This window comes from Micromesistius poutassou (genome assembly GCF_964030765.1).
Source record: "Micromesistius poutassou genome assembly, chromosome: 11".
NCBI lineage: Eukaryota > Metazoa > Chordata > Actinopteri > Gadiformes > Gadidae > Micromesistius > Micromesistius poutassou.
The window spans coordinates 15,494,879-15,508,275 of NC_140281.1; the positions used below are offsets into that span (position 1 = coordinate 15,494,879).

Here is a 13,397-nt window from a genome sequence, read left to right on the forward strand (position 1 = left end):
ATAAAACATGGTGCCGCACGCCCCCTTTGATCTCTCCTTCTCTGGCTTTCTTCCTCTTTTCAAAGGAGCAGAGAGAGGGATGGGATCGGGCGAGGTGGGACGTGGGGGGGACGGCGGCACAGCCAGGCGTCCTTGCTCATGACGAGCAACCCCGCAAAGACTGGCCCCTCCAAAAGTTTTATCTCCTGGAGGGACAAAGGAAAGTGTAGAAAGTGAGAATGGGAAGAGGGGCCGATGGACGAGCTGAGAGGCTCCACCGCACGTGAGGGTGGAAATAAATATTAATCTGGAGGAATTAATATGCCTGGACTTCGGGCACCCCCCCCCCCCATGGTTGGGAGCTAAGCAGAGATTCATTTTCTTGCGGTATGCGGCCCTTTTGAAAGGCTGCATGTGTTCCTATCGAGGCATTCAGCAGACGCTTTTAACCTCAAGAGCCTGTTGTGGTTTCTTGGATGAAGGAGCAGTTTGAGGGGGGTCTCTCACTGTAGGAGTCCTACAGGTTAAGAGTGCGGACATTGGGGTTTTGAACCCGGATCCTTTCGCCAGGGGAATCGATCACCTAAACACTATAGAGTATTCTGCTCCCCTTCCTCCCCACCGCCCCTAATAATTTCTTCAGCAGTGAACTGCATGCATCATGTTGTAATGAATATTACAGTTTGGCCACTGTAAGACTGGGTCTGTGCGTTCGAGAGAGAGAGACAACCAGCAGCCAAACACACAAAAGACGAATGATCAAACCGCACAGGCGCACGTGCGTGCATGCGTGTGTGTGTGTGTGTGTGAACGATTAAGGAAAAACAAACATGTTTTCTCCCCACTTGCCATTAATTATGCATCTCAACAATCACACACAGCCACTCCAGCTCAGCCATATCTGGTGATTATGAGTGATAATGAAAACACGGCCGTGTGCATTATTCATCACTAGGAGCTTAATAACTCCAGCGGGACCGGCCGCGCAACCGGCTGACACCTGGTGTGCAAGCACGCAGCCAAGTGTCTGTAGACGAAGACCCCCCCCCCCCTTCCTCTAGGACACCGCGGGGGTCAGACACCATTAGCCCCCCTCGCCGACCGTCCACCCGGCGTCGAACAGGGCCCCAATCTCGTCCCCCGCTGCCGCAAGTCGTCGTTGGGAAGATGGGGCTCGTCTTTGTCAGGGCAATTTGTTGATGATGCATGGTTATGATAAGGGAGGAGAGGACACAGGGCTGCTGTGGGCCCCGGGGCCAATATGGGTAATCAAGTGGGGGGCCAGATTAAGCCCCTGATAAGGCGAGGCTCCCTGATTGCTCAGAAGTTCCCCTAGGTGCCAGGTGGAGAGGATGAGGGTTCCGATTGGCTAATAATTCGGGCAAGATGGCCATCGTTAGTGATGTCGGAGCTGGAGTCGAAGTGTCTTTTTTTTTTTTTTTTCAGAGCTTAACTTCACCCATCTTAAGTAAACTTTACTCTTAACATTGTTGTTTTCAGTTGGTTGTTGGAAATTACGAAATTATATGAAAAACATACTGATTCTAGACAATCACGTATATCCGGATCACGCATTTAATAATCACGATGTAAATCTGTACCAAGTAGCAGAAAAGTGGTGTTTACAGGGTTTTATTGCCGAGCCTGAAAGCAAATATACTGCCTAGGAATAGCAACAATAATGATAAATAAATACCTGGTAAATAAGTGGTAGGGAGAGAAATGGAGATTAAGAGACATAAGAGACAGCCATTATAAAGAAATGTGCTCCTGAACAGCCTGTGGATGACTAACGGCCTCCTGCGTACCGAGAGTCACCTGCCTCAGCTTCACCGGCGTGTGAAGAGTAGCATGCTAATGAGCTAGCTCCTCCTGGCTCATAGTCGGAGCCCTGACGCTCCTTTCATCCACCTGCCCAGCTAGAGTTGCGTCATAACGAGACTGCTACTAACTACACCTAGTATTACTTTTGGTTTATTGAGAGCTTAGCTACGGTCGCATCGCATTAGCTACCGTCTCCTAGCTACTCCGCCCTTATAGTTCCAGTTCCAGTTTCCCGCTAGTCGAACAAGAGTAGTCGAGTTAGAGCGGCGTGGTAATGAGCCGGCTACTCCTGGCCAATAGTTCAGCGGCGTGTCTTTTCTCTTTGGTTCCGTGCTAGCCTAGCAGAAGTAGCATGGTAATGAACGAGCTACTGCTGGCTAATAGTTTGTCTCCTCAGATGTTTCTGCGTGTGTCGTCTTCAAAGGCAACCGCAACTAAGTCAATACCTGAGAGGAGACAGCTTATTTACCGACCCCCCCGAGCCCAGACGCACAATGCGCTCATTTCAGCCAATTGCATCACAGCGAGGTGCGCTGGCGTCAGTCGCATCACATCTCATTGGAGACCTGTCGGGTGCGCCGCCACGATGGAGGACCCTCGTCTTCCTCACTGGATCTGTGAACGACACGCCTGAAGAAGAGGCAGAGTGTGTTTCTTTGTGACTAGAAGTGGAGTCTCACTTGCGTCATTACAAAGTGTTTATTTAGTGTGGTATGGATGACTGACACGCAAACAAACACACACACACACACACACACACACACCTGCACAAGCACACGTGCATGCACGCACGCATGCACACACACACACACGCACGCACGCACGCCACCTTTTTGTGGCAACATAGTAAGCCCAACAAACAAATAATCACACAAACCCAATCAAAGCAAGTATATATATTTATGTATATTATTTCACGTCATTCATCACATCTGCAGAGCGGTAGGGTTTACCATAATCATGAATAACATGTAAAACAACCTGGTTCAGTCTGAAACAGGTGGACACATCCTCCCAGGTAGCAGGGTATAGACCTACCCTGGACCTAAGGAGTAGACTCAGTTTACTCCTGGTGTACAGTCAACTATACAGCAGGATAGATACTGTATAAATACTCTGTAAATACGTCCACCTAACAGTAAATAATCCCTGGTGGGGAAGATATAGGTCAACAGCCCCCTCTCCCTATTAACACAGCTCCATACCGCATGTAGAGTGTTTGCACAAGGGTCTGTGTTTGTATATATAGGTGCCAGGTATGTGCGTGTAGCATGGCGTGGCATTTTAAATGTATATGTGGCGGTTGCGCATGGGAGGCGTGTGCATGTGACAGACGTGTGCACGTGAAAAGTGTGTGCATGTTGCAGGTGCGTGCTCGTAGAAGGAGTGTATGTGTGACTTCAGCGTGCACACGGCAATTGTGTCCACCTGCGTATGTGTGGAGTGTTGCGCCCGTGAAAGACCTCCATCCTGTGGTGCAGCAATAGCTGACCACGGGAGGGGCCGGAGAGCTAATTTGCTGGAGAGCTTTGTGCAGAGGGAGAACAGAGTGCCGGACGATTCATCACGCCGAGCAGCACGCCCTGTGCCTCCATCTCCAAACGGGCCTTTCAAGTACAAACACACACTCCTCTTCCTCCTCCTCCTCTTCTCTACTTCACCTTGCTCTCTCCCAACACCCAAATCTAAATCTGCTCTCTCTCTCTCATTCTTTTGTGAAGAGACAGTTTGGTACACCTTTCAAACGCTTTCGGTGATTTGATTTCCATTTTGTATGTGTGTGTATGTGTATAAATATGTGTTTTTTGTGCCCAGTGGTTTTCATGAATAGAGGGATAATGGAACTGAAATTGAGCTGATAAAAAAAAAAAATAGTCTTCACAAATGTTGTTTATTACTATATAAAAAAAACACCCACCCACTCAAAAAAACAGCAACAAGGACAACACATTGGCAATTTAATCGTGGAATAGTGGAAGGGTTGAAATATAAAATAGTTAGATGGTCACAAGTATAAAGAAGCCAGGTTGGTCTTTTAAGGAACTAAATGTCCATTTTATTTTCAGCAAAAATGATAGAAACATTTGTAGCACAATTTTGCCTCTTCAAAATAAATAGTACATGATTTACATTTTGACATCCAATCGTAACATTTGTTTCAGCAAAAATTAAAAAGAAACAAATATCTGCACAATATCGGCATTATACAGTTAACCATCGATAACGAAACCTGTGCATTGTTAACTTTGACCCGGATCGAAGCTATCTCTGCAATAACAACAGGCTGAACTCGCAAACTACAGAAGCAAAATTGATTTACTCAGATGACTACCCTGCTAACGACTGTCACTTCGGTCATTTTTTAATATCTTCCAGAGGAAACTTCGCAGGATTCTTGAAACCAAGCACAAAAAAACGATCTTCGGCAAAGATTTCATCCATTTCATCTTTTCGTTTCCTCTTTTGGATAGCGACAGGATGACAGACCCCTGTGAAGGCTGCGGTCAGATTCATTACATCATTAATGAACTCATACATCGGACATGGCAATAGAAAGGCTGAAGAATAAAACAAACTCGAACAACATCACACTTTAACATCTGAAAAAATGTTTTTTTTTTGTGGAGAGTTTGAGGTGATTGTACTTCCAATGCTCCGCTCCCCAAAAAGAGACATCAAGAGACCCATGTATCTTCTTCTTCATCATTTGTAGCCTAGCTCATGTCTTAGCGCTGCTACACTGGCTAACTTGTAGAAGTTGTGTACAAAGTTTCACTCCTACACCGCAGTTAGTAGCAGATATGACCGGGTCTAAGAACTAGTTCCATACTTTATTAAACGTCTTTGAAAACACCCTGCACCCCCCCGCCGCCAAATGATACAGTAATCCCCTGGCGGCCCCCTCAGCAAAAAACAATGAAACAACCGACAAACGACAGACTGATTAGCCGCCAGGGAACTGAGAATCAATTCAGGAGAACGCCATGGGTTTAAATTTGTAAGATAGGCCAAGGAATGCAAGAGTGCCAGGTTTCTGGCCATCACCCCGATGAAACACTTGTCTCTCTTCTCTCTCTATCTCTCTCTCTCTCTCTCTCTCTCCGTTGAATCGCTCCCGTGAACAGTGGCTGGAGCCCAGCCCAATCTCAAGCCTTTAATGTCTTTTGAGCAAAAAGGTTCCTTCCCCTGTGGAGTCCCCTTCTTCAGAAGTCTGTGTTGAATCTCCCCGAGTCACACTTCTGAAACGCCGGCGTGCGAGGGAGGCAGAAGCGCCAAAACATTTGGACGCCATTCCAGTTCAGTTCTTTTTAAGTTCATAGTTTGTCAAGTTTGAATCTAAATCGTCACCTCGTCGACCGCAAAGCACTCGCTCACCTCCTCAGCTAATAAATAAAACACCGCCGCTAAGGTTTCTTTGTGTCGGCGTTGACGTGGAAAAAAAACGAAACAAAAAAAACGGGAACAGTTTAAAAACTTTTTTTTTTTTTTCTTTCTCACCACGCCGGAGGGCTATGAGAAGACGCTGACGCTGCTGGCGGTGGCGGAGGCGGCGTCCCCGTTGCCGTACAGGTCGGCCAGCTTTTTAAAGCGCGGGCCCCAGTTGCTGAGGTAGTCGTAGCTGTGCTCCGAGTCCGAGCTCAGCGACTCCAGCGAGCTCAGCGACTCGGCCACCGAGCCGCTGCCCTCGAAGGCGTACGTCTGCAGCGAGTCGTACGGCGGCGCCGACGGGTCCACGTCCGCCACCTTCAGCCGGTCCCAGATGAACTCCCGGAACACCACGTGGTCCGGCAGCGACTTGAAGGCGGCGGGCCGCTGGGTAGAGCCGGAGGACACCTGCGGCGGCGGGTAGCGGAAGAAGGTGGGCGTGTCCGGGGTGACGTCGCGGCGGGCCTTGGGGTCGCCGCCGCCGCGCAGGGCCGCACCCAGGTCGGTGTGCATGGCGTTGAGGTTGCGCAGGGCCACCATGTCGAAGGCCTCCGTGTCCTCCTCGCCGCCGCCCTCGTCGTCGTAGCGCACAATGTTCTCCCTGATGTCCCGCTCCTCCTCCAGGATCAGCGGCGTCTTCCTGCGGCCGCGCATCGTCACGATCAGCAGCACCATGACTGGAAGGGCAATATAACATCATTAATAAACATGTTATTACTGTTATGATCCTGCCGGGAGCACCACGACTGGAAGGGCAATATAACATCATTAATAAACATGTTATTACTGTTATGATCCTGCCGGGAGCACCACGACTGGAAGGGCAATATAACATCATTAATAAGCAATAAAACCATAGAACATTATTACTAAACATTTTCTTAATGTTATGATCCTCAATTGGAATTCACTGATACAACAGAGCCCTAATAACATGAATATTAATATGCATTTTTAACGCAAAAAAAACAACAATAATATGATTATATTTTCCTTCTCCCGTCATGATCATCGCATTCATACGATTATTATTTGCAATATTTAATTTCAGAATTAATAACCATCCCCATCATAATCACCGTCATCATGACTCATTCACCACTATTGACTGCGGAGACGTGAGGCCGTCAATCGGCAGCGTCAATACTCTTAGCCAGACAACAAGCGGCTCGCCAGAGCAGCTTCCAGTCCCTCGTCTGCTTCGCTGTCCGAACACGTTTCCATCTACCTGCCGTTTATTCAGATGACAATAGCACCTCAACCCACACAACCCGATAAAGAAACCCATAAGTGGATCTCAATATGAAGAACCCATCGCCGGCCTGCTGAGAGGCCGTCGCTCGCCTCTTCCTCCTCCTCCTCCTCCTCCCTCATTTTCCCGCTACAATGTAATAGACCACCATTGGTTCTTTGTCCGCCGTGGCCATGGAGCCCTCTGACATCACTGTGTCGAGAACCTTTGCCAAACTAACCCGCCAGTCGTCGTGAGTACTCCGCCTCCCCCCCCCTTCCACCTCCTCTTCCTCCTCCACCTCCTCTTCCTCCTCCACCTCCTCCATCGCCATGCGCTGATCGGCTGAAAATAACTCTCCGCCGAGCAACCTGGCACCTGTCTAATGATCCGCCATCCGTCAGCGTCAGCCAGAGCCTCTGACATATCGCTCGCTCCCCACCCCCATAGTCCTCCCCCCCCCCCCCTCCCCAAAAGGGGGGAGGAAGGAAGGAAGGGGGAGAGTGGCGGGGAACTAATGGCAACTACTACTTCCCATCCCATAATAAGAGTTCAATTTGAGGAGGAGGGACGTGGAAGGCGGAAGATCTCAGACTGGAGTGCGCCCCCCTGCATTCAAAATGGCTGCCTGGGTGTGACACGGTAGGTTGGCTAGCTACAGCGGGTGGGGGATGCTACATGGGGGGGGGGACAGGTCCCTACTGTTTAACAGCCAGCCTCTAATATTGGGTGAAATGCTTGGAAGATTCACATTATGGGTGTGTTGGTGACACTTTTCCCTTTGATTTCAAGGGCTCATGAGCTGTGTCGTGGCACAGTGGAATATAAATGCTCTCTCTCTCTCTCTCTCTCTCTCTCTTCCATTTGTCTCCCTTCACCCCTCACCCCCCCCCCCCCCCCCCTCCTCATGTCCCTCCATCCCTCCTTCCCCCCCCCCCACCTCTCCCCCCCTTTATTCTTTTGGGGACTCACGCCTCGAAGACAAGACATTATGCCTCTCCCATTGGCTGACGGCCAGCCCGAGGGACGCCAGTGAATATGAATGGATCAAGGCTTCACTGGGGAAACGGAGCCGCCGGTGTGAAATTATCCATGAAGCTGGGCGAGGTCAGGGGGCCAATCCAACCTTTTAAGGTCTGCGTCTTCATCAGCGAGACTCACGGCGTTAACGTAATGTAGGACGACCATCAATTTGCCTGTTCTACGGCCTTTAGTGTAATTGAATTGTGTAAGCGATCCATCAAGACACAACTAGTTACATGAGTGTTTTTTTCTCCGTGCCGCCCGCTTCATTACCGTAACACGCTCGCTCGTGTATGTCAGCTCCCCACTGACAGCGGTTCAATACCACGCTATTAATGATACCACCCTACAATGATACCATGGTTTCACAGTGACAATCTCGAAGATTTTCATGTAAACAAATGTCCGCTAAGTCACTATCGCCGAGTGAGGTAACACGATGAGGACTGAGTGCGTTGCCCTCTAAGGAAAGCCTTTGCGTTTGCAGTATTATGAGTGTGACTGACTGAAGGTCGGTTGTGACAACGTATGGGAAAAGCTATTGCTTATTGCCAGAAGTGTTGCCAGAGAGCCCAAAATGGAAACCTTTGAGATTACCACCATCTACAACTTTAAATTAAACTTCCGCAATGAAAATCTCATAATCAATTTGGTTCATAACCTGATCTGAACGTACGCATGCAATTGTACATCGCACGGGATTGCTGCTGGCTGAAATGCTTAAAACATATGTATAAATACGTAGATAATGTATGACTATAATACATTAATATTTACCTCCACTGCCAATGTTTAGATGTTGATTCCGCTCACTTTTTTTTCTGCATATATATTTATATGAAGACAGGCATGAAAAACGAATGAAACGAGGGAGGGAATGGAAGAAACACAAGAGACAGACGGATGAATGGAGAGACAGAGTGATAAATAGATGTGTGCAGCTGAGAGCCTTCCAGACAGTCTTTCTAATTGGCCCGGAGGAGGAATTATTCATACCTGACCGGTGAGGACAAAATAAAAGCATCTGAACAAAGAATCAGGCTGGGATTGGTGATGGAATCACTAAAACCAGCTACAGTGGTGGGCAAGAGAATTAACATGTCTGGTTCTTGTCACATCGATATATTTTCGAATAGCTTCTAGGTCTGAATCCCACTATCCCCAGTCTACCAGTAGGCATCTTGCTACTTAACATCTATCTCGTTTGACTTTCAGTGTTTACATATGGTTCTCTGTGTATGTCTTAATGAAAAGCTGGCAGAAGAGTGTGCCGTACACACAGAAAGACCTCCGATATAAGTTAATGCACATGAAAAGACGATGCATATATACATTAACACATTAACACTCACACACACACACACACACATATATATATATATATATATATATATACAGTATATGTACAGTATATATATATATATATATATATATATAGACTATATATATATATATATATATATCCAAGGAAAACACATATTCAGAAGCCTCTGCCCAAACCAACCTCATAAGCACGCTGGCCACTAAGCTACCAACCAAAGGTGAAAAACACAAGACAAATGGCCCAACTAAGGCATGCTGAAAGGTGACTGTGTGAGCTAATGTGTCAATGTGGTGTGAACGCATGTGATTGATGAGTGAAGTCTCAGCAAAAGGGTTATGAAGGAGACCGTATGGTGAAAAAGGGAGTACACACCCATTAGCACCTACACACCCACACACTCTCACTCACACACACACACACACACACACACACACACACACACACACACACACACACACACACACTCACAATATATAAAGTATAGGCCCATGGACAGACATGATTATATATGAAAACACTCCCAATGACAAGCAAGCACTGCCACACTTACTCAATCACTCTCTCTCAGACACACACACACACACACACACACACACACACACACACACACGTGCCCACACACACACACACACACACACACACACAACACACATGTGCGCACAAATACACGTGTGTGTGCTCACACACGTACACAGATACACAATACACAATACACCCACACTCACTCACCACGATGTGCACACACACACACACACACACACACACACACACACACACACACATATTCCCACTGACATATAAAGACACACGCACATATCCCCCCTGACACACAAACACACTGACACACACATACAGGGCTTCAGATGCATGACCGTGTTTTATGACCGGCAGCACCATTACTCTTCTATCAAACCTATTCTCTACAGGCATCAGAAGACGGAGACCTTCAATAGAGAGGAATCCATGGGAGAGGTGTGCCAGTGCAAACTCCTGTTCCTGTGAGAGCTGGATAGACTCAGCTCTGCATGGCTTCCAGCTGAGCCCAGAACTATCGCTGTCCTGATAATGTATTCAGCCAAGATAAAGGAGTCATAGTCAGCCATTATAATTTGGCGCATAGTAAAATAACTTAGTGGAAATCTTTTATGTTGTGGGTGTGATTGTAATAATGGGGTCTGGAAATCCAGACCCATATCTAGAAAGCTGTAGGGTCTGGCAACGAGTAATGAAAATGGCCCAACTCGAGGGGCAGCACCAAGCATACATTTGAAAATATAGTGCATAATTCAAATTGTGCTCTCGCGAGAACTCTGGATTTCCAGGGTATTGTTCTGAGGGTTCTACTGCCGATAATGTAGTGGTATTCTATTATGTTGTGTGTTCTATTCTGAGGGTTCTACCCGTGAAAAGCTGTTCTGAGGGTTCTTCCTGCACCAACACCACAATAAACTGGATTTTTCATCATCAACCAGGAGGAGCCCAGTCACGCCACCTAGGTGGCGTAGGGCAGGGTCAACTGCTAAAAACATACTATTTCATGCCTAGCTTCCTATTGACTGATTGGGTGAGCCCGTCACCTGCTGAGTGATGCGACATGCCTGTCCTCCACTCAGCGGGACTGAACTAAAGGGCTGTTCAAAGGGGAGCCGGAGAATGAACACAACCTGAGTGCTTTGTTATGAGGCAGGGTTGGGGGAGACTGGTACTGCTTTTAAAGAACAATTATCATCTTCTGCTCTTTAAGCTGCACCTTGTTTTGAATATTTAGACAGCATGGTGTCAGAAACAACACAACAACTGTTCAAAACGAGAACAAAATCTGTGCAATAAGATTAATTGCAGAATTAACACTATAAAAAATAATAATATGACAGCTCCTGGAAGTGTCATAATGTTTGTGATTATGCATTCCTTTGCTGCGGGATGAATATGATTATATTTTGTCTAATCTTTATTTGATTTCACGAAACCACATTAAACGTAGAAAGAAGCTAAGTGTAGTACACTGAATTAATTAATTATAAATTAATGTTAATGGCTGTTTTATGGATTCAAATTGATATCACTCAAAATCAAGGCTTACCCATACATATACATTAATGTGATTAAATGATTTGCTCTAACCCTAAATGACTCAATACAAAATATGTAGCCTGCTTCAACAGTATTAATTTATTGAAGTGTTTATAATCCAACATAAGGCCTTCTCATAGATGCCTAATGCAAGTCTTGCATTTATACGCCTGTGATTGACACTTGAGATGGATTCCCAAAACCAATCAGGGAAGAGATGCCTTGATTGGCCAGAAATTAGCTTGAGGCAGTGTCAAATTTAAATTGGCACATTCAGGGGCCGGCACAGTCAACTGGAAGCAGCACTTCTCAGAGTGCATTTCACTCACTAATAGCTGACGGATTGCTAGGCCATTTATAACAAATTACATTCAAATAATAGCTTTTAATCTTGCCTAAAGCACCTTTAACTTAAATCTACTTTTACCTCTCTAGGCAGTGAACGATTCTAGGTCATGACTTGGGGATAAAAGTTATATCTTGTCTTTTATGTATTTAGATTTCTTTAACGTTAATCTTTAACATTAGACATTCAGCTTTGTTGACTTCAAACTTTTCATCACTCTTAACCGCATCACTGAAAGGTTAAAGGTCCTGACTTAACTAATACAATTAGTTTATTTTACTCTGAACTAAAGCAACACACATATGTTGCAAGTTACAAGTTTAACCTGCACTATGCAACTTTTCTACTCCAGCTTTAAAGTTTCCCAAAAACAAAACACGGCCAAACGCCAGTCAATCCATTCGGGAAATTTCCCCCAAAAATAGTTTAGTCTGGGGGCTCACCACGTACCATTAAGGCCCACTTGCAGCGACCCAGGTTTGATTCCTTCCCATGATCCTTCGCTGTATGTCCTCCCTCCCCCACCCCATACCTTCCTGTCTAACTAACTGTATCTTCATGAATAAATAAAATGCAAACACAAATCTTAAAAAAAAAAAAAAAATACAGTTTGGTTGGGGTCGGCGTTTCCCCGGAGGCCAGTGGGACTTACTGAGCAGCGTGAGGATGCAGCCCAGGATGGCGAGCAGCGCGCCGGTGCTGAGCCCCGTGGCGGTGTAGGCCACGGCGCCGCAGGACATGGCTACGCCGTCGGCGTCGCAGTCGCACACGCGCAGCGCCAGCGTGTTGGTGCTGCTCAGCGCGGGGCTGCCGCTGTCCACGATGAGCACCGGCAGGCGGTACACCGGCTGCTCGCGCCGCCGGAACCCGCCACGCTTCGTCAAGATGGACGCCGTGTTGTCTGGATGGGGGAGGGGGAGAGGTGGGGGGAGGTGGGGTGAGTAGGGAGGGGAAGTGGGAGAGTTGAGTGACAAGTTGTGGAGAGTACGCGTGGGACGGCTTTAGTTTCGAGGGTTGTTTTTTGTATTTTTATACAAACACAATAGTTGTATTTCTAGCCGACAGAATGTTGTAATATTTGTATTTCTATGCCAATATATATATTACAGTATTTGTATTTCCATCCAACAGAATATTGTAATATTTGTAATTTTGTATTTCTATGCAAATCTACTTGACTTGAATCTGGACATTGTGTCGACCTCATCACTGTTGGAGTGTGTGTGGAGGATGATGGCTGGTTTGAGTAGTCTCACCTGGCCCAGTCTGATTGGACTCTGGGGCTGGGTGAGGCCGCATTGAGTAATCAGTGTGCACAAACCAGCCATCTCTTAATGCACAGTTAGGAGAGTTCTCCGGTGTGACGCCTCAAGGACCCCAGTAGAAGCCAACTAGGTGGCGTTTAGCATAGACTTGACAATCACTAATAACTATTTAACATTTAGTTGGGAGTCGGACACCCTTACATATAGACTGTCCTGTCCTATTTTGAGAGGGATTTAGGACCAAAAGAGGAATCCACACACACACACACACTCACAATATATAAAGTATAGGCCCATGGACAGACATGATTATATATGAAAACACTCCCAATGACAAGCAAGCACTGCCACACTTACTCAATCACTCTCTCTCTCTCTCTCTCACACACACACACACACACACACACACACACACACACACACACACACACACACACACACACACACACACACACACACACACACACACATACACACACACACACACACACACACACACACACACACACACACACACACACACGTGCCCACACAAACATATTCCCACTGACATATAAAGACACACGCACATATCCCCCCTGACACACACAGTCACACACACTGACACACACATACAGGGCTTCAGATGCATGACCGTGTTTTATGTGACCGGCAGCACCATTAATCTTCTATCAAACCTATTCTCTACAGGAATCAGAAGATGGAGACCTTCAATAGAGAGGAATCCATGGGAGAGGTGTGCCAGTGCCAACTCCTGTAGACTGTCCTGTCCTATTTTGAGAGGGATTTAGGGCCAAAAGAGGAATCCCTCCTTTTCAGGATGAGTTGTAGAGCAAGAAGTGCAATATCATGCATAGAATCCCGATCTTGAAAAGTTCGAAGACATAACAAAGTTCTAAACCCAAC

The 13,397-nt window shown here is 46.6% G+C and overlaps 1 protein-coding gene across 1 annotated transcript in view; it reads right to left on the reverse strand.

Annotated features, from left to right (window-relative positions):
- Positions 1-5,313: 5,313 nt before the first annotated feature.
- Positions 5,314-13,397, reverse strand: part of LOC311355439 (cadherin-7-like) — a gene marked incomplete at both ends in the record, with an annotated part of 88,066 nt that continues 79,982 nt past the window's right edge. Inside the window, 2 exon segments of the mRNA XM_084475201.1 lie at positions 5,314-5,906; positions 11,879-12,127. Of these exon segments, the coding sequence (XP_084331327.1) occupies positions 5,314-5,906; positions 11,879-12,127 (842 nt within the window).